The following is a 22,201-nucleotide window of genomic DNA, read 5'->3' as shown; positions in this document are numbered from 1 at the left end:
GTGATGAAGATCAAATTTGGTTACCAATTTATGCAGAAATCCAGGTAATTCAAAGGGTACACATACTTTTTCTTGCCACTGTAGGGACAGACGCATGCAAACATACACACACACACACACACACGTACACATTTTGTGTTGTAGAGTAGGGGCCTGAGGGCACACACTTAATGTGTTGTGAATGTATTCTAATGTTTTTAAAATTGTATAGCTACCTTAATTTTGCTGGACCCCAGGAAGAGTAGCTGCTGTCTTGGCAGCAGCTAATGGGGATCCTTAATAAATACAAATAGTTGTAGAAACATCTCAAGGATGATCGATGGAAACAGGATGCACCTGAGCTCAATTTCGAGTCTCATATCAAAGGGTCTGAATACTTATGTAAATAAGGTATTTGTTTTACTTTTTAATATTTGCAAAAATGTCTAAAACCGTTTTTGTTATGATGGTGTATTGTGAACTGATGAGGATTTGTATTTAATCCATTTTAGAATGAGGCTGTAACGTAACAAAATGTTGGATGAACATGAGGCACAATCCTAATCCAGTTAGTGTTTTGTTTTCCTATGAATGGATTTTCAAATGGTTTAGAAGTGAATGACTTTGATGGAAGAGGCATTGCATATATCACAATTTTAATGAATCAGTGAATGGGTCTACTCAGGAAGCCAGTACAGTTCTAAATAGGCTTGTTATTTTTCTGTGGGTGAGATGTTTACTGGTAAACCATTCCATCCATCAAAATGGATTGTCTGTCAAATGCCCACAGCCGTATCAGTAGTGATCAAGGCAACCAGGGATATGTTGCTGTAATAAACCAACCATGGACGATTGTGATGGAGATTGATATTCAATTAGTCATATAGAGGCTGTATTGCACATCAGCAGAGCTTGCCATGCTTGTTAAAATGGCCTATGCTCTCCCGTTGTCACTTAGTACGCTCTGTTTGTGTTAACGCAAGCAAATGCATTCGTACTTGCACATATTCGCACCCACACACCCTGGAGCCCTGTCTGTTCCAGCTCACTGCCCCCAGATCACATTTTCTTGGTCTGGAAGAGGCAGGGAGAAAGCTCATTACCATGACACAGAGGGTTTTCTGCTTGACTTTCATCGTGAAAGGTATGAAGATAAGCTTTTGAGGCGAGTGAACGCTCCTCTAACCTCTCCCACACATGCAGGGTGCTGGTCCTTGAGAATGCCGTAGCACTGAAACCCATCCCCAGATAACCCTCAAGCAGTCCCAGTCAGAGAAGAGGACAGGCTGAGGCAGCCACAGCTTGACTCCGGCTCTATCTAGGCCCAGGAGACTGGATCCATATGCTGCGCAGACAAACAGACCGACAGAAACCTACACACTCCGGCAGCCCAGTCCACGTTGCCCTGTGCTTAAGTTACTGTACTGCTGTTTCCTGACCATGGTCTCACAGCCATGAGTCACTCACTGAACCTTCATTACTGTCTCAATTAGCTGGTGAAATGGATGATTGCATGCTATTTGGTATTTTCTTTGCTTTGCCGTCTTTTTAAGTGTTAAATAGTGAATCATTTAAATTTATTCTGAAGACATTGCTCGTTTAGTTTTTGTCAGCAAAATGTAATTCAGAAAATAACAGTTCATCCAGCATAAAGTTTGGTAATTGTGTTGTCAAGAGGGCCCACAAAATATTTGTATGATGTGCAGTCATGTAAATATTCAGAGGCACACAATACAAATGTGCTAGAATTTAGTGTAGTGAAAGTTCAGAAGCTGTGTCTTCGCAACAGCATGAACAGATTGTGTGGTGGTGTTGCCATTTAAAAAAAAAAAAATTTACTGGCCCAATGCTCTTAAGCGCTAGGCTACCTGCCGCCTCCTTGCCCTCGCATTACTGCTCCAGCACATCCTGTTTTAAATGCTATGTTGGCATTTAACCAATTTCCCATTTGGGACTAATGAAGTACTACAACTATTTGTAGTCCCCTTTGAAAAGGTTTTTCTGTCTGTTAGTTCCTGACCATGGTGTCTGTTCCCAGGTATGAGAGTGTGATTGCCACGCTGTGTGAGAACCTGGACTCTCTGGATGAGCCGGAGGCGCGGGCGGCCATGATCTGGATCGTAGGAGAGTACGCTGAGAGGATTGACAACGCTGATGAGCTGCTGGAGAGCTTCCTGGAGGGCTTCCACGACGAGAGCACCCAGGTCTGACTCTCACACACTCACACATGGATTTTGTCCCAAATGGCACCCTATTCCCTGTATGGGCCCTGGTCAAAAGTAGTGCACTACATGGGGAATAGGGTGAAATTTGGGACACAGACAAGATTCCATTTCCCTCTCACTGTCTAAACAGGGATTCAATGAAACCATTCTGTGTACACTGGAAGAGATTGGGGGGGACTGCATTTAGCAGCCTATACGCAGAGAGAGTAGGTTAATACTTGACTGGCCACTCTGTTCTTTCATATGATAACTGTTGTTTTGGCTCTCGAGAGGCAGCAGCAGGTCTGTGCAAATGCTGACTGGCTGTTTATGGAACGCTGAAAGGCACTGCTTGTGAAAGAGCATTGATTTGATTTACTTTAGGAATTCAACCTGTTTTGTGATGAAGATAAAAAATAAAACTGAATTCTGGAGAGACATTTAAATGCCTAGTTTTTTTTTCCTAAAAATGTCATTATCTAACCAGAGTCCAGATGATGATGTAAAAAACACAACACTTTAATTGGAGCACTTCAGTAACAATTGAAGTATGGGGTGGTTGGTATTCATTTACATATTTTCCTCAGTGGCTCTGTGTCCAGAGTAGTGTTTGTTAGGTGTGCAAATGTTTTGTACATAGGGCTTTTCTGTACTGTATGTACTGTATGTACTGTATGTGCTGAGTTGATGTGAGTTCAACCTGGTCTCGTCTGCTCTGGGTTCCCAGGTGCAGCTGCAGCTGCTGACAGCCATAGTGAAGCTGTTCCTGAAGAAACCCACTGAGACCCAGGAGCTGGTGCAGCAGGTGCTCAGCCTGGCCACACAGGTGAGTGCCCCGGGACACACGCATGCGCACACACACACACACACACACACACACAGTGAACAGCTTGGATCTAATGAACAAGTCTCACAACAGCACTCCTTATGCCAGGGCCTTCAGGCCATGTCAGATGTCACTCCAACTGCCCAATAGAAGAACAGAAACCAGCATGTTATGATTGGCTTGTCTTAGAATTGCTCAAATGAAGTTGGAGAGGTGGGACGTGTATAGTCCAATCTTTCAACAACTAGGATACCCCATTCCCAGAAAGTGTGGAACACCTCCAAGTGTTATCCTAAATAGCCAAGCAACACAACAGGAAGAAGGGAAGGTCAATAATAAGAAGGATTAAGAGTTTGATTGTATTCTGCTCAAAAGCATTGGGAACAACCCAGTTTAAAAGTGGGCTGTGATCTAAATACTTGTAGCCTTTCATTGGTCTAGTTACTGTGGGATGTGCTTGACTAAACATGACAACGAGGGCATATTAGTTTCTCTGTTTTGCAGAGTGTTTTATGAGTAGTTACTCCCTCCACAGACTCTCAGACTGTCTAACTTTAGAGTTTAGTTTCAACACTGCCAGGAAGCTACCAGGACTAGAAATATTCAATATTTTCCCCACGTTCTAGTTTTATGCCCTTGTTCCTCATGTCTTATTTCTAAGACTTTCTTATGCTGTTCCCTTGGATTGTCTTATTGTTATTGACTGATTTACAGACTGTATCAATTATTCTAGCTCTACCCCTCAGGGAACCGAACCTAAACTGACCCTTAGATTATTTGCTTAGTATCTGACTTGACATGAGTGAGAAGAACAGACTGAGTAGCAGAGAGAAGAGTTTGAAGCAGCATTTAGTATTCAGTATGCACCACATCAGTCATCCTGTCTGTCTGCAGGACTCCGACAATCCGGACCTGCGAGACCGTGGCTACATCTACTGGCGCCTGCTCTCCACTGACCCTGTGGCTGCCAAGGAGGTGGTACTGGCCGAGAAGCCCCTGATCTCAGAGGAGACCGACCTGATTGAGCCCACCCTGCTGGAGGAGCTCATCTGCCACATCGGCACGCTGGCTTCTGTCTACCATAAACCCCCCAGCGCCTTCGTGGAGGGCAGCCGCGGTGTGATGCACAAGAGGCTCCCTGCCCGCACTGGATCGTGAGTCTCATACACTCGCATCACTTAGGGCCCACTTGATGTGACCCAGAGCAGTCAGAAAGATCTCGTATGAGGCTGTGTTCCAAGCAGACATCAAGTGCAGCCCACTGCACAGAGCAGATGACGTTTTCTGCCATTTAATTGTTATTTTCATTAGATTTAAGATGTGCCTGTGATGTTCCCTAAAATTACTTCAGGATCAATTTTAAGCAGGTTTGGTTTATTGAATAGAGTTCCAGATAATTTAGCTTGGCTTGGACTAGGCCTATATGTATTTTGGCACACAACACTGCATTTATGACTTCAAACAAGGTTAAACAAGTAAAAAAAAAAAACGTCTTAAATGCCCCCTTTTTATTGTGTGAATCTTAGTTCTCTCTAACTTCCTCTGTCCTTCTCTCCATCCCCCAGAGGAGAGAGTACGGAGAGCCCAGACGTGGGCACTGCCGCTGGGGGCTCTGCCCCTGAGGCTGCTCCCTCTATCATCCCCTCCCAGGGAGACCTCCTGGGGGACCTTCTCAACCTGGACATGGCACCCCCCACCACCAGCGGCCCCCCACCCCCCACCACCGGCATGCAGATGGGGGGCATGGACCTCCTGGGTGGAGGTCTGGACAGCCTGGTAGGTATTTCACATAGTGTAGACCCCTATGCTGCTACCCCTGGTCAACCAGTGAACCCTTTCTGGGTCAAATGCTCTCTGCAAACAGTAATTGTAGCCAGAGGTTACGGTTATTATACCCCCCCCCCTCTTTTTCCCCAAAATTCTTCTCTCTTTTTTTGACTGAGTGTTTTCCTCTTTTTATTCGATGCCACACCTGCAGATGGGGGATGAGTCTGAACCGGTAACTACATGGAGGGAGAGGGCATAGCTCTATAGTCTCACATCACATATCATCATTAATTAGATGTAGTAGCTCACTTTTATTGCTCTATATACTATACGTATCATACTGTGTGCTGTATTCACCTCTTCAATATTCTTTCTCTGTGCTTCATGCATCCTGATTGTAACATGTCAATGAATACATCTGGCAACCCTACATTATCCTGCCATCAGCCCCACGTTCCCCCGCGGACGGACACTCCTCGCTCTCCGTCACCTCAGCCCCCGTCGCCAGTGTACACCCACACTGACTACACCTACACTGACTACAGTCACACTGACAGCCCTCCTGACCACAGCCCTACTGAGCACAGCCCCCCTGCAGAGGTTGGTTGAGGGGCATCAGTAGAGGCTGCTAAACAGTCTAGACTAGAGTCCCCCTCTGGTACCCTGTGCTTCACTGTGACCTGTGACCTCTCACCGTCTTTAGCAGCAGTGTCACTGTCTGTTTCCTCTTGTCTCGACATGTTTCAGGTCTCTGAGACTCTTGTAGGTCCTGTTCTTAATGTGTTTGTTGTTCCAAAAGCCCTACTTACTTTAGCTAGCAAGCTGTATTTTTATAATTTGATGATTTTTACATGCTACTCTAGACTTTTGCTCTGCTCTCTTCATGAAATGTTTGGGAGTAATATGTATTTCAATACTGAACTCTCTATGAAACCACTTAATGGACCACTGTGCTGGCAAACAGTTGGAGTTTAGTTTCAGAGGGATGTCAGAATGAACCTGAATACATGATGCTCGTCCTGCGCTCTTCAACCTCCCTCCTTTCATCCACAGTTATAGAACACTGTTATATTGTCTCTGCTCTCAACCCCTTCAGTCTTCCTCTAGCATCTCCCTCTTAACCTCCTGGGAATAAGGTGTAACATTCTAGTAATGTAAAACCTGAACCTCTCTCTCTCTCCCCTCAGCTTGGAGGAGATATTGGTGGGAGTCCTGCAGTAAGTCTACTTGCCTGGTTGTTTAAACATGTACATTTTGAAGGTTGATATTTCAGTGCAGTTTTTGGATGCTCAGGTCTTACATGTTAAACATGATCTCTCATCCACAGATGGGGGCAGGTTTTGGAGCGGCTCCAGCTGTGATGCCAGCCTCGCTCAACGCCCCAGTGGGGGGTGGCCTAGGAGACCTGTTTGACTTGGGAGGTGGAGTTGGCATGCCGATGGGAGCATATATTCCTCCAAAAATAGTAAGTCTCTCTGTACAGTATGATAGTATACTGTTGCAGTGGCAGAATAGAATAAGTGTTTTGTATTTATATGAAGGCCTTGTCCTCTGTAACAAGCAGTTAGATGGATATAGCTGCTATATGATACTGCTGCTGTGCTGTAGAGGCATTCTGATGGCGTCCTGTGTCTTCAGGTGTGGCTCCCGGCCATGAAGGCTAAAGGTCTGGAGATTTCTGGGACCTTCGCTCGGCGTGCTGGAGTCATCCAGATGGAGCTGATCCTCACCAACAAGGCCATGAGCGTCATGACTGATTTCGCCATCCAGTTCAACAGGAACAGGTGAGAGGACCATACTGTGACTGATGTGAGCTCACATTCTGAATGACTGTCATTGAACCCACCCATCTCTGGTCTGAATGTGATTTCCTCTTGGGTGGTTTCTGGTTCTGACTTGGACTCATCTTTCTCTAGTTTTGGCCTGGCCCCTGCCGGCCCTCTCCAGGTCCTCACCCCTCTCGGCCCAAACCAGACAATTGAAGTCAGCCTCCCCCTCAGCACTGTCGGGCCAGTCATGAAGATGGACCCTCTCAACAACCTGCAGGTAACCTTCCCACAACGTTAGTTGTACAGGATATTTCAGAAAACTAGGCTGATCTAGAGTTAAATGTCAGCTTGACCTATTGTTACCACATGATGTCAGCTCTGGCCTTGACACACAGTGCCTTCAGAAAGTATTCACACCCCTTGACTTGTTCCACATTTTGTTGTTACAGCCTGAATTTAATGGATTACATTGAGAGTTTGTGTCACTGGCCTACACGCAATACCCCATAATGTCAAAGTGGAGTTATGTTTTTAGTAATGTTTACAAATTAATTAAATGAAATGCTTAAATGTCTTGAGTCAATAAAAATGCAACCCCTTTGTTATGGCAAGCCACATAATAAGTTGCATGGACTCATTCTGTGTGCAATAATAGTGTTTAACATGATTTTTGAATGACTACCTCATCTCTGTACCCCACACATACAATTATCTGTAAGGTCCCTCAGTCGAGCAGTGAATTTCAAGCACAGATTCAACCACAAAGACCAGGGAGGTTTTCGAATGTCTCGCAAAGAAGGCCACCTATTGGTACATGGGTTTAAAAAAAAGACATTCAAAATCTTTTTGAGCATGGTGAAGTTATTAATAACACTTTGAATGGTGTATCAATACACCCAGTCCCTACAAAGATACAGGCGTCCTTCCTAACTCAGTTGCTGTAGAGGAAGGAAACCCCTCAAGGATTTCACTGAGGCCAATGGTGACTTTTTAAAACAGTTATAGAGTTTAATGGCTGTGATAGAACTAAGGGTGGATCAACAAAATTGTAGTTACTCCACAATACTAACCTAAAAATATTCCCAAAACATGCATCCTGTTTGCAATAAGGCACTAAAGTAAAACTGCAAAAATGTGGCAAAGAAATTAACTTGATGGAGTACCACTCTTAATATCTTTAAGCATGGTGGTGGCTGCATCATGTTATGGGACTGCTTGTCATCGGCAAGGACTAGGGAGTGTTTTTAGGATAAAACTAAATGTAATCGCGTTAAGCACAGGCAAAATCCTAGAAAACCTCAGTCTGCTTTCCAACAGACACAGGGAGACAAATTCACCTTTCAGACATTTACATTTTACATTTTAGTCATTTAGCAGACGCTCTTATCCAGAGCGACTTACAGTAGTGAATGCATACATTTCATACACTTTTTTTTTTTCTTCTCCGTACTGGTCCCCCGTGGGAATCGAACCCACAACCCTGGCGTTGCAAACACCATGCTCTACCAACTGAGCCACACGGGACCTATGTCAGCAGTACAATAACCAAAAACACAAGGCCAAATGTACACTGGAGTTGCTTACCAAGACTACATTGAATGTTCTGGAGTGGCCTAGTTACTGTTTCGACTTAAATTGTCTTGAAAATCAATGGCAGGACTTGAAAATGGCTGTCTAGCAATGATCAACTACCAACTTGACAGAGCTTGAAGAATTTGAAAAGGTGTGCAAATATCGTACAATCCAGGTGTGTAATGCTCTTAGACTTACCCAGAAAGACTTACAGCTGTAATCGCTGCCAAAGCTCATTCTACTTATGTAAATTACATTTCTGTATTTCATTTTCAATAAATTAGCAAACATTTCTAAAAACATGTTTTTACTTGTCAAAATGGGGTATTGTGTGTGTGTACAGTGAGGGGGGGGAAAAGTATTTAATCCCCTGCTGATTTTGTAGGTTTGCCCACTGACAAAGAAATTATCAGTCTATAATTTTAATGGTAGGTTTATTTGAACAGTGAGACAGAATAACAACACAAAAATCCAGAAAAACGCATGTCAAAAATGTTTTACATTGATTTGTATTTTAATGAGGGAAATAAGTATTTGACCCCCTCTCAATCAGAAAGATTTCTGGCTCCCAGGTGTCTTTTATAAAGGTAACGCGCTGAGATTAGGAGCACACTCTTAAAGGGAGTGCTCCTAATCTCAGTTTGTTACCTGTATAAAAGACACCTGTCCACAAAAGCAATCAATCAATCAGATTCCAAACTCTCCACCATGGCCAAGACCAAAGAGCTCTCCAAGGATGTCAGGGACAAGATTGTAGACCTACACAAGGCTGGAATGGGCTACAAGACCATCGCCAAGCAGCTTGGTGAGAAGGTGACAACAGTTGGTGCTGTGGAAGAATGGGAGAAACACAAAAGAACTGTCAGTCTCCCTCGGCATGGGGCTCCATACAAGATCTCACCTCGTGGAGTTGCAATGATCATGAGAACGGTGAGGAATCAGCCCAGAACTACACAGGAGGATCTTGTCAATGATCTTAAGGCAGCTGGGACCATAGTCACCAAGAAAACAATTGGTAACACACTACGCCGTGAAGGACTGAAATCCTGCAGCGCCCGCAAGGTCCCCTGCTCAAGAAAGCACATATACATGCCCATCTGAAGTTTGCCAATGAACATCTGAATGATTCAGAGGACAGCTGGGTGAAATTGTTGTGGTCAGATGAGACCAAAATGGAGCTCTTTGGCATCAACTCAACTCGCCGTGTTTGGAGGAGGAGGAGGAATGCTCCCTATGACCCTAAGAACAACATCCCCACCATCAAACATGGAGGTGGAAACATTATGCTTTGGGGGTGTTTTTCTGCTAAGGGGACAGGACAACTTCACCGCATCAAAGGGACGATGGACGGGGCCATGTACCGTCAAATCTTGGGTGAGAACCTCCTTCCCTCAGCCAGGCCATTGAAAATGGGTCGTGGATGGGTATTCCAGCATGACAATGACCCAAAACACACGGTCAAGGCAACAAAAGAGTGGCTCAAGAAGAAGCACATTAAGGTCCTGGAGTGGCCTAGCCAGTCTCCAGACCTTAATCCCATAGAAAATCTGTGGAGGGAGCTGAAGGTTCGAGTTGCCAAATGTCAGCCTCAACCTTAATGACTTGAAGATCTGCAAGGAGGAGTGGGACAAAATCCCTCCTGAGATGTGTGCAAACCTGGTGGCCAACTACAAGAAACGTCTGACCTCTGTGATTGCCAACAAGGGTTTTGCCACCAAGTACTAAGTCATGTTTTGCAGAGGGGTCAAATACTTATTTCCCTCATTAAAATGCAAATCAATGTAACATTTTTGACATGTGTTTGTCTGGATTTTTTTGTTGTTATTCTGTCTCTCACTGTTCAAATAAACCTACCATTAAAATTATAGACTGATCATTTCTTTGTCAGTGGGCAAACGTACAAAATCAGCAGGGGATCAAATACTTTTCCCCCTCACTGTAGATGGGTGAGAAATCTATTGAATCAATTTTTAATTCATGCTGCAACAACAAAAAAGTTGAATAAGTCAAGTTGTATGAATACTTTCTGAAGGAACTGTATGCCTTGTTAATTATACAGTACAGCCCCCAGTTGATGTTATTAGCTTCACATTGTCTTAGCTAGGGCTGGGGAGTGTACCGTATTTTATAATATACTGGTATTGATGCAGGGACCGATTTTGGGGTTTTTACTTTACCTTCTATACCGGTATTTGAATGTTTGGTTTGTTAAATGTGATACGCCATGTGTAATATCAATGTGTATAGTTCTCTACTTGAGTCATCTCTCAGCTCTTTCTCTCGGTGCCACTTTCCACACAGACCTAGCCACGCCCCCTGTCACTCAAGGAGCACATTTGATGTTTCTCAACCACGAGACACTTGTGTTTAGTCTGCATGGTCAATGCAGCACATGCAACAATGCTGTTTTCACTTTGCTTCTTAATATAAATCCACTAGCGTTCAATAATGACACCTAGTTTGTGTTTCTTACATCAGCAAACAGCTAGTTTCTTTTCTTGGCAAGTTGCCCTAAATCTTGTGACGCTAATTGTTAGCCGCTAATAAATGTACTGAGTAAGAGCAAACGTAGCTAGCTAATACAGCCTGATAATACCAGTGATGGTGTAGACCTAAATCAGCATGTTGTTTGTGCAACAGTATCTTCTAAATCAAAGAGGAATATGCAAAGCAAGAATATGTTAGCTACATGAAGTAGCTAAGAGAGAACATGCAATGTAGCCAAAGCTTATAGGGTCCCCTAGGAAACACATATCAACACTTTAGTTCCTACCCTGTCACAATAACTCCTCCCTGGCATTTTAATTTGTCATCTCAACCAACACTGTATTCAAAGTGCCCACTACTAACTATAAAATTAGAATACTCATTCTATTTCCACAATTCCAACAGTTTTGCTCTAATTCGCAAGTCAAATTGCTATTGCAACATTTGGTTAAATATAAGTCCTAGATTATTATCCCATATCCTGCAGCCCTATGTGGCAGTGTGGAAATTCTAAATTGAGCAGTGGTGTGAAGTACTTAAGTAAAAATACTTTCAAGTACTACTTAAGTAGTTTTGTTTTTGGTATCTGTACTTTACTATTTTTATTTTTGACGACTTTTACTTCACTACATTCCTAAATACTGTGCTTTTTACTCCATACATTTTCCCTAACACCCAAAAGTACTCGTTACATTTTGAATGCTTAGCAGGACAGGAAAATGGTCCAATTCACGCATTTGTCAAGAGAACATCCCTGGTCATCTACTGCCTCTGATCTGGAGGACTCACTAAACACAAATGCTTTGTTTGTAAATTATGTCTGAGTGTTGGAGTGTGACCGTGGCTATCCATAAAGGGGGAAAAAAAAGAAAATGGTGACATTTCATTTTGATACTTAAGTATATTTAAAACCAAATACTTTTAGACTTTAACTCAAGTATTTTACTAGGTGACTTTCACTTTTACTTGAGTAATTTTCTATTAATGTGTCTTTTACTCAAGTATGACAATTGGGTACTTTTTCCACCACTGCAATTGAGTGCAGGAAATGCAGAAATGATAAAAGTGCTGAAATTTATTTTGGTTGATTTGAACAGTATAAAACAATCAGAATGGAGAAAGACTCATGTTGCCACCCTAAGATCACTCACTACTCATAAAGCAACTGTAGAGCTTTTATTCAACAACTAAAAATACTGTCAAACACAGTCTTAGCGTCCATTTTGTTTTATATATGTGATATAATATTTTGGACATATCGCCCAGCTCTAGTCTTAGCTGTGTCATAGCTTCACCTCAAATCATGTTCAAATAATGTCAGGTTATTTAAATTCCTGTGCTACAGGAACTAAGGATGAAATATGACCTAAAAGTCTCAAACTAGTTGTTAGTTCAGAAACATAACTGATGCCTCTTTGGATCAGAGCAGTCCGCCGATGACTTAGAGGGACGAGAGGGTGGAAGGATGGAACGTTGTGCACCTGGTGAGAGGAGATAAGAGAGTCAAGGAGAAATGAGCGAGAGGTGGGGGATAGTCATTAGAGGTCACCCCACTCTGTGGTCTTAGTCTACACCACGGCTCTGCTCTGTTTCCCTTGGCGCCAACACTGCTCCTCCCAGCCAGCTGTATTCCTACAGGAGGAGGAAAAGCTGGGGCCTCTGTACTGTACCTGCTCACAGTTATTTAGCCAACAGTCACTTCCTCATATCAGCTGATGGAAATGCTTTACTCATCACTGCTAAACTATTTGATCCATACAGGCCCAGGACTTGTATGATGGTACTGTAGGCTATAAAAACAAATAGTTTAGCAGCAGTGAAAATAAAAGGGTTTCCATTATTATCCAGTCAGTTGTGTGAAGGTTCGAGAGAGACATAGGGATACAGAATGGCCCCACTCCAGTACAGACAGCCTAGCAGGCAGAGGCACTCTGTCCACACAGCATCAATACTCCCTTATGAATTATGCAATAGTTTCTCCTGTCATCCCCTTCCTACCACAGGCTCAACTCAACCTCAATGTCCTCATCACTCTTCTATAGAGCAGGCTGATCAATACGGTGACTGCTCCAGGCTCCACAAAGTTCTTAGAGAGTAGACTGTGGTTTAATCCCAACTGTTCCCCTGTTCCCTATATTGTGTGGGCCCTAGTCAAAAGTAGTATACTATAAAGGGAATAGGGTGCCATTTGGGATGCATCCTATGTCACGCTTCAATGAAGATGTAGTCAAGTGGCCTTTTATGCATCATCTGGTCTATGGACAAATATTATTATTTTTTTATAGCATGGTATCTTTATTCTCCAGTTGTCAGAGGAAAAACAATGGATAAATGTTGAGGGAGGAATAAAAGATGTTGCCTTAGCAAATGGGCCTTAAATACAGAGAAAGGGATGGAGAGGGATCACATTGTGTAGTAGAATACAGAGTGCTGTGGATGCTATCGTGTGTATTGTCGTCTCCATAGGACAGTAACCTCTTGTTCAATAACCCCACACATGCCCTGCAGTGTCTGTCCTTTCAGGCCACTTGAAAACAATGAGTCATAGATTGCCCTCTTCATCTCTCCGTCCTTTCCCTCCTCTCTTTCTCCCCCTCCCCTCTGTATAATCACTCTCACAGGTGGCTGTGAAGAACAACATTGACGTCTTCTACTTCAGCTGCCAATACCCCATCAGCATGCTGTTTGTGGAAGATGGAAAGATGGGTGAGTGTCTGAATAAACTACTCAGTGAATCAGTGTGTCACTGAGTTTAGAGTTTTGATTTATTAGGATCCCCATTTGCCGACGCCAATGGCAACAGCTAGTCTTACTGGGGTCCGACACAAAACAAAAAATACATTACAGACAAAAGACTTTACAATTGACATGCATTTAAAAACATGAACATATAGTGTCTCCTGTCAATAGCCTGAAACCAGGAACAGGTCAGCTCCTGACCATTACATCAGTCTCCTAGAAGGTGTGTGTCTGTGTGTGTGTGTGTGTGTGTGTGTGTGTGTTGTGTGTGTGTGTGTGCGTGCGTGCACTTAAGTATCTTGTCATGCATTTGCTCTCAGATCACACAATCCCGACGTTCGGTCCAATTTGCCCTGTTCTTTTCCCGCTCTGGTTGATTGGTTCTGGGGGAATGTGGTGGTGTCTGTCCCCCTGTGGAGACTGCAGATGGGGGAGCAGCAGGAACGCTGCTGGGAGCTAATGTTCCGGATCCTAAAAGCGCAGCAGGAAACGCACTGTTCAGCACAGCAACAAACTGTTTACCTTGTTTTTTTATTTCCATTTGCTCTCTCGTCCTCGGTCTCCCTCGTATTTTGCTTTCTTTCTTTTCTCTGTTTCTCATTCCTTCCCACCATCTTAACTCTTCTTTGTATCTCTCCCCAGAGCGTCAGCTGTTCCTGGCCACATGGAAAGACATTCCTAATGACAACGAGTCTCAGTTCCAGATCAAAGACTGTCATCTCAACTCAGGTGAGACGGATTAAGACGAAGAAGGGATTGGAGGGATAAAAGGAGAGGGGAGAGGAGGAGAATGTTCCTCTACATGCTTTGTGTGTTAAGACAGCTTGACATGTAACCTGGGATGTGGAGCTGTGGAAACAGACTGGAGCTCTGACATGGTTCTATCTATTTAATGGATATACAGTGCATTTCGAACGTATTCAGACCCCTTGACTTTTTCCACATCTTGTTACGTTACAGCGTTTTGTCTAAAATTGATTCAATTTTTTTTTCCCCTCATCGATCTACACTCAATACCCCATAATGACAAGGCAAAAACATGTATTTAAAAATGTTAGCAAATTTGTTCAAAATGAAAAACAGAACTTATTTACATAAGTATTCAGACCCTTTGCAATGAGACTTGAAATTGAGCTCCGGTGCATCCTGTTTCCATTGATCATCCTTGATGTTTCTACAACTTGGAGTCCACCTGTGGTAAATTCAATTGATTGGACTTGATTTGGGAAGGCACACACCTGTCTATTTAAGGTCTCACAGTTGGCAGTGCTTGTCAGTGCAAAAACCAAGCCGTGAGGTTGAAGGAATTGTCCGTAGAGCTCCGAGACTGGATTGTGTCGTGGCACAGATCTGGGGAAGGGTACCAAAAAATTTCTGCAGTATTTAAGGTCCCCAAGAACACAGTGGCATTCATCATTCTTAAATGGAAGAAGTTTGTGACCAAGACTCTTTCTAGAGCTGGCCTTCTGGCCAACCGGAGCAAGGGCCTTGGTCAGGTAGGTGACCAAGAACCCGACGATCACTCTGACAGAGCTCCAGAGTTCCCAGAAGGACTACCATCTCTACAGTATTCAACCTGCCAAAAGGCACCTAAAGAGTCACAGATCATGAGAAACAAGATTCTTTGGCCGACGAAACCAAGATTGAACTCTTTGGTCTGAATGCCAAGCGTCACGCCTGGAAGAAACCTGGCACCATCCCTACGGTGAAGCATGGTGGTGGCAGCATCATGCTTTAGGGATATTTTTTAGCAGCAGGGACTGGGAGACTTTTCAGGATCGAGGGAAAGATGAAGGGAGCGAAGTACAGATGAAAATCAAATTTCAAATCAAATCAAATTTATTTTTATATAGCCCTTCGTACATCAGCTGATATTCTCAAAGTGCTGTACAGAAACCCAGCCCAAAACCCCAAACAGCAAGCAAAGCATGTGAAAGAAGCACGGTGGCTAGGAAAAACTCCCTAGGAAAAACTCCCTAGAAAGGCCAAAAACCTAGGAAGAAACCTAGAGAGGAACCAGGCTATGAGGGGTGGCCAGTCCTCTTCTGGCTGTGCAGGGTGGATATTAAAACAGAACATGGTCAAAATGTTAAAATGTTAAAATGTTCATAAATGACCAGCATGGTCAAATAATAATAATCATAGTAGTTGTCGAGGGTGCAACAAGCACGTCCGGTGAACAGGTCAGGGTTCCATAGCCGCAGGCAGAACAGTTGAAACTGGAGCAGCAGCACGGCCAGGTGGACTGGGGACAGCAAGGAGTCATCATACCAGGTAGTCCTGAGGCATGGTCCTAGGGCTCAGGTCCTCCGAGAGAAAGACAGAAAGAGAGAAAGAGAGAATTAGAGAGAGCATATTTAAATACACACAGGACACCTGATAAGACAAGAGAAATACTCCAGATGTAACAGACTGACCCTAGCCCCCGACACATAAACTACTGCAGCATAAATACTGGAGGCTGAGACAGGAGGGATCAGAAGACACTGTGGCCCCATCCGATGATACCCCGGACAGGGCCAAACAGGCAGGATATAACCCCACCCACTTTGCCAAAGCACAGCCCCCCACACCACTAGAGGGATGTCTCCAACCACCAACTTACCGTCCTAAGACAAGGCCGAGTATAGCCCACAACGATCTCCGCCATGGCACAACCCAAGGGGGGGCGCCAACCCAGACAGGAAGACCACGTCAGTGACTCAACCCACTCAAGTGACGCACCCCTCCCATGGACGGCATGGAAGAACACCAGTAGGCCAGTGACTCAGCCTCTGTAAAAGGGTTAGAGGCAGAGAATCCCAGTGGAAAGAGGGGAACCGGCAAGGCAGAGACAGCAAGGGCGGTTCGTTGCTCCAGCCTTTCCGTTCACCTTCACACTCCTGGGCCAGACTATACTTAATCATAGGACCTACTGAAGAGATAAGTCTTCAGTAAAGACTTAAAGGTTGAGACTGAGTCTGCGTCTCTCACATTGGTAGGCAGACCATTCCATAAAAATGGAGCTCTATAGGAGAAAGCCCTACCTCCAGCCGTTTGCTTAGAAATTCTAGGGACAATTAGGAGGCCTGCGTCTTGTGACCGTAGCGTACGTGTAGGTATGTACGGCAGGACCAAATCGGAAAGATAGGTAGGAGCAAGCCCATGTAATGCTTTGTAGGTTAGCAGTAAAACCTTGAAATCAGCCCTTGCCTTAACAGGAAGCCAGTGTAGGGAGGCTAACACTGGAGTAATATGATCAAATTTTTTGGTTCTAGTCAGGATTCTAGCAGCCGTATTTAGCACTAACTGAAGTTTATTTAGTGCTTTATCCGGTAGCCGGAAAGTAGAGCATTGCAGTAGTCCAGCCTAGAAGTAACAAAAGCATGGATTAATTTTTCTGGCGTCATTTTTGGACAGAAAATTTCTGATTTTTGCAATGTTACGTAGATGGAAAAAAGCTGTCCTTGAAACAGTCTTGATATGTTCTTCAAAAGAGAGATCAGGGTCCAGAGTAACGCCGAGGTCCTTCACAGTTTTATTTGAGACGACTGTACAACCATCCAGATTAATTGTCAGATTCAACAGAAGATCTCTTTGTTTCTTGGGACCTAGAACAAGCATCTCTGTTTTGTCCGAGTTTAAAAGTAGAAAGTTTGCAGCCATCCACTTCTTTATGTCTGAAACACAGGCTTCTAGCGAGGGCAATTTTGGGGCTTCACCATGTTTCATTGAAATGTACAGCTGTGTGTCGTCTGCATAGCAGTGAAATTTAACATTATGTTTTCGAATGACATCCCCAAGAGGTAAAATATATAGTGAAAACAATAGTGGTCCTAAAACGGAACCTTGAGGAACACCGAAATTTACAATTGATTTGTCAGAGGACAAACCATTCACAGAGACAAACTGATATCTTTCCGACAGATAAGATCTAAACCAGGCCAGAACTTGTCCATGTAGACCAATTTGGGTTTCCAATCTCTCCAAAAGAATGTGGTGATCGATGGTATCAAAAGCGGCACTAAGATCTAGGAGCACGAGGACAGATGCAGAGCCTCGGTCTGACGTCATTAAAAGGTCATTTACCACCTTCACAAGTGCAGTCTCAGTGCTATGATGGGGTCTAAAACCAGACTGAAGCGTTTCGTATACATTGTTTGTCTTCAGGAAGGCAGTCAGTTGCTGTGCAACAGCTTTTTCTAAAATTTTGGAGAGGAATGGAAGATTCGATATAGGCCGATAGTTTTTTATAATTTCTGGATCAAGATTCGGCTTTTTCAAGAGAGGCTTTATTACTGCCACTTTTAGTGAGCTTGGTACACATCCGGTGGATAGAGAGCCGTTTATTATGTTCAACATAGGAGGGCCAAGCACAGGAAGCAGCTCTTTCAGTAGTTTAGTTGGAATAGGGTCCAGTATGCAGCTTGAGGGTTTGGAGGCCATGATTATTTTCATCATTGCGTCAAGAGATATAGTACTAAAACACTTTAGTATCTCCCTTGATCCTAGGTCCTGGCAGAGTTGTGCAGACTCAGGACAATGGAGCTTTGGAGGAATACCCAGATTTAAAGAGGAGTCTGTAATTTGCTTTCTAATGATCATGATCTTTTCCTCAAAGAAGTTCATAAATTTATTACTGCTGAAGTGAAAGCCATCCTCCATTTGCGAAGGCTGCTTTTTAGTTAGCTTTGCGACAGTATCAAAAAGAAATTTCGGATTGTTCTTATTTTCCTCAATTAAGTTGGAAAAATAGGATGATCGAGCAGCAGTAAGGGCTCTTCGATACTGCACGGTACTGTCTTTCCAAGCTAGTCGGAAGACTTCCAGTTTGGTGTGGCGCCATTTCCGTTCCAATTTTCTGGAAGCTTGCTTCAGAGCTCGTGTATTTTCTGTAAACCAGGGAGCTAGTTTCTTATGACAGATGTTTTTAGTTTTTAGGGGTGCAACTGCATCTAGGGTATTGCGCAAGGTTAAATTGAGTTCCTCGGTTAGGTGGTTAACTGATTTTTGTCCTCTGACGTCCTTGGGTAGGCAGAGGCAGTCTGGAAGGGCATCAAGGAATCTTTGGGTTGTCTGAGAATTTATAGCACGACTTTTAATGCTCCTTGGTTGGGGTCTGAGCAGATTATTTGTTGCAATTGCAAACGTAATAAAATGGTGGTCCGATAGTCCAGGATTATGAGGAAAAACATTTAGATCCACAACATTTATTCCATGGGACAAAACTAGGTCCAGAGTATGACTGTGGCAGTGAGTAGGTCCAGAGACATGTTGGACAAAACCCACTGAGTCGATGATGGCTCCGAAAGCCTTTTGGAGTGGGTCTGTGGACTTTTCCATGTGAATGTTAAAGTCACCAAAAATTAGAATATTATCTGCTATGACTACAAGATCCGATAGGAATTCAGGGAACTCAGTGAGGAACACTGCATATGGCCCAGGAGGCCTATAAACAGTAGCTATAAAAAGTGAGTGAGTAGGCTGCATAGATTTCATGACTAGAAGCTCAAAAGACGAAAACGTCATTGTTGTTTTTTTTTTGTAAATTGAAATTTGCTATCGTAAATGTTAGCAACACCTCCGCCTTTGCCGGATGCACGGGGGTATGGTCACTAATGTAACCTGGGGGTGAGGCCTCATTTAACACAGTAAATTCATCAGGCTTAAGCCATGTTTCAGTCAGGCCAATCACATCAAGATTATTATCAGTGATTAGTTCATTGACTATAACTGCCTTGGAAGTGAGGGATCTAACATTAAGTAACCCAATTTTGAGATGTGAGGTATCACAATCTCTTTCAATAATGGCAGGAATGGAGGAGGTCTTTATACTAGTGAGATTGCTAAAGCGAACACCGCCATTTTTAATTTTGCCCAACCTAGATCGAGGCACAGACACGGTCTCAATGGGGGAAGCTGAGCTGACTACACTGACTGTGCTAGTGGCAGACTCCACTAAGCTGGCAGGCTGGCTAACAGCCTGCTGCCTGGCCTGCACCCTATTTCATTGTGGAGCTAAAATCTTCTCCAGAGCTTTCAGGACCTCAGACTGGGGCGAAGGTTCGCCTTCCAACAGGACAACGACCCTAAGCACACAGCCAAGCCATGTCTCTGAATGTCCTTGAGTGGCCCAGCCAGAGCCCGGACTTGAACTCGATCGAACATCTCTGGAGAGACCTGAAAATAGCTGTGCAGCGACGCTACCCATCTAACCTGACAGAGTTTGAGAAGATCTGCAGAGAAGAATGGGACAAACTCCCCAAATACAGGTGTGTCAAGCTTGTAGCGTCATACCCAAGAAGACTCGAGGCTAATCACTGCCAAAGGTGCTTCAACAAAGTACTGAGTAAAGAGTCTGAATACTTATGTAAATGTGATATTTCATTTTTTTAAATAAATTTGCAAACATTTCTACACCTGTTTTTTGCTTTGTCATTATGGGGTATTGTGTGTAGATTGATGAGGGGGGGGGAAACTATTCAATCCATTTTAGAATAAGGCTGTAACGTAACAAAATGTAGAAAAAGTCAAGGGGTCTGAATACTTCCCCAATGCACTGTATTTCGTTAGGTTACCTGCTGACCTTATTTACATGTTATAATTAGATTTTACAAAAGCATGAACACAGTTGGGTCTGAGCTAAATGATTAATGCCAGCTTATAGTATATTTTCCTGAATAGATTTAATTTCCTTTAGTGTGAAAATTGATGGTTTAGACCTTCCTGTAGTGTGACAGAGAGACAAGGGCAAGTTAATTAAGGAGTATATCTTTGCTATGCAGGTAGTTTAAACAGAGTGACTGTAATTGAAAATTAGAGTTTAGCTTTTGAATGAAAAAGCAAGAGCTTAGTTAGACTATGGCAGTTTTATCAGTGCTCTGCAGATGAATAAAGCCACAGACATGAAAAGAGACTTGTGTTTCAGAAAGAAAGAATTCAGAGAAATGGAGCTTTGTCGGTTATACACTATATATACAAAAGTATGTGGACACCCCTTGAAATGAGTGGATTCGGCCATTTCAGCCACACCCGTTGCTGACCAGGTGTATAAAATCGAGCACACCGCCATGCAATCTCCATAGACAAACATTAGCAGTAGAATGGCCTTACTGAAGAGCTCAGTGATGCCACCTTTCCAACAAGTAAGTTTTTCATGGTTCGGGCTAGGCCCCTTAGTTCCAGTGAGGGGAGATCTTAACGCTACAGCATACAATGACATACTAGACTATTCTGTGCTTCCAACTTTGTGGCAACAGTTTGGGGAAGTCCCTTTCCTGTTTCAGCATGACAATGCCCCTGTGGAAAAGAAACTCGAGGTCAATACTGAAATGGTTTGTGAAGATCAGTGTGGAAGAACTTGACTGGCCTGCACAAAGCCCTGACCTCAACCCCATCAAACACCTTTTGGGATGAATTGGAACGTCGACTGCGAGCCAGGCCTAATCGCTCAACATCAGTGCCCGACCTCGCTAATGCTCTTGTGGCTGAATGTTCCAACATCTAGTGGAAAGCCTTCCCAGAAGAGTGGAGGCTGTTAAAGCCTCAAAAGGGGGACCAACTCCGTATCAATGCCCGTGATTTTGGAATGAAATGTTTGACTAGCAGTCGGATGTATGTGTATATATGCCGAAGAACTGAAAGAGTATGGTTTATGGACTGAGAAGTGAAGGCTCCATTAGGACCCAGAGCTTGGTCTACTACCTGCCTTTCCAGAGCAGATGAAGGACAACCGCCTGGTTCCATTATGGTCCTGATTGCATGCTGTCCCCAAACCCCTTCACATTTAAAGTTGAACAGTAAAATAGCTGAAGGTCCAGGCCTCTGCATGGTGGCCTATTAGATAGCCATCATATTGCTTCATTCTGATTCCCTCAGTTATAGTAGACAACCTGTAGATTAAACAAAAAACATGAGCTGGCGCACACCCAGAATAATAGTTTGTGTGGAGGTGCTGACTGAAGGCGAATAAAGTCAGTCGCACACTCCATGTATAATCTCCCAGAAATGTAATGGGTATTTACCAACGTTTCGGCATCACTGTGCCTTCCTCAGTGTAATGTCATAAATACTTGAACCAGGTTATGTACACACAGTGCAATTAGTATAACCAATGACAGTAGTGAGTGGTGTGTCCATAATGATTAAGTAAATTAAAATTAATTAGTGAAACTGTTAAAAAATAGTATATGGCATATTAAATATATTACGCTATTGTGATCATATAGAAACAGAATGGAATATTGTACGTTATATTAGCATCAACATACATTATTGAATTTCACAATTTCGTATTTCATTTTTGTTACATGTAATATTGGTTCAACCTTAATATATAATGAGCATCATCAACAGGGGGTACATATTAGCTGTATGCTAATAAGCTGTAAAAATAATTTTTCAATTTATAAGACTTGTTCATAAAGGAAAATGTGTTCATAAGAAGGGCCTGAGATCAATCAATAGTCAGACCACTAGGGGTCAATGTTTTTAGATAGGATATCCAGTAAGCCTCCCTTTTGAGGTAGTAGGATCTCGACGTTACCTCCTCTCCTTGGTAGAGCAACATGCTCAATGCCTGTGTATTTGAGGGAGGAGATTGGATGGTTAGCTTCAACAGAGTGATCTGCTACTGGATAGTCAATGTTCTTACACCTGATTGAGCTGCGGTGTTCAGCTATATGTTTTAATTGTCTTTTCGTTTGTCCTACATAAGCTTTTCCACATGAACAGGTGATGAGATGGATTACTCCCTTGGTCTTGCATGAGATGATACCCCTAACAGGGATCTTTTGACCTGTATGTGGGTGTCTGAAGAATGATGATTTTATAGTGCTGTTGCACTGTGCGCATGAGCCACATTTTGTAGTTCCCATTTG

General features: G+C 43.3%; 1 protein-coding gene across 4 annotated transcripts in view; it reads left to right on the top strand.

Moving 5' to 3' along the window:
* The window catches only part of LOC106580331 (AP-1 complex subunit beta-1), a 44,939-nt gene that overhangs the window by 10,230 nt on the left and 12,508 nt on the right, over positions 1 to 22,201 (top strand). For 3 of the 4 annotated variants that reach the window (XM_014161229.2, XM_014161230.2, XM_014161227.2), the window contains exons 11-22: positions 2,018 to 2,183; positions 2,911 to 3,009; positions 3,904 to 4,163; positions 4,575 to 4,785; positions 4,988 to 5,008; positions 5,224 to 5,376; positions 5,964 to 5,993; positions 6,104 to 6,241; positions 6,415 to 6,560; positions 6,693 to 6,822; positions 13,226 to 13,310; positions 13,986 to 14,072. In XM_014161229.2, coding sequence (XP_014016704.1) covers positions 2,018 to 2,183; positions 2,911 to 3,009; positions 3,904 to 4,163; positions 4,575 to 4,785; positions 4,988 to 5,008; positions 5,224 to 5,376; positions 5,964 to 5,993; positions 6,104 to 6,241; positions 6,415 to 6,560; positions 6,693 to 6,822; positions 13,226 to 13,310; positions 13,986 to 14,072 — 1,526 coding nt within the window. The remainder of the gene's footprint in view (positions 1 to 2,017; positions 2,184 to 2,910; positions 3,010 to 3,903; positions 4,164 to 4,574; positions 4,786 to 4,987; positions 5,009 to 5,223; positions 5,377 to 5,963; positions 5,994 to 6,103; positions 6,242 to 6,414; positions 6,561 to 6,692; positions 6,823 to 13,225; positions 13,311 to 13,985; positions 14,073 to 22,201) is intronic. The other variant, XM_014161232.2, reaches the window with a different exon arrangement.

This window comes from Salmo salar, chromosome ssa20 (assembly GCF_905237065.1).
Source record: "Salmo salar chromosome ssa20, Ssal_v3.1, whole genome shotgun sequence".
Taxonomy (NCBI): Eukaryota; Metazoa; Chordata; class Actinopteri; order Salmoniformes; family Salmonidae; genus Salmo; species Salmo salar.
Note: the sequence above shows the minus strand (reverse complement) of the source record. Positions and strands in the feature narration are given on the sequence as shown.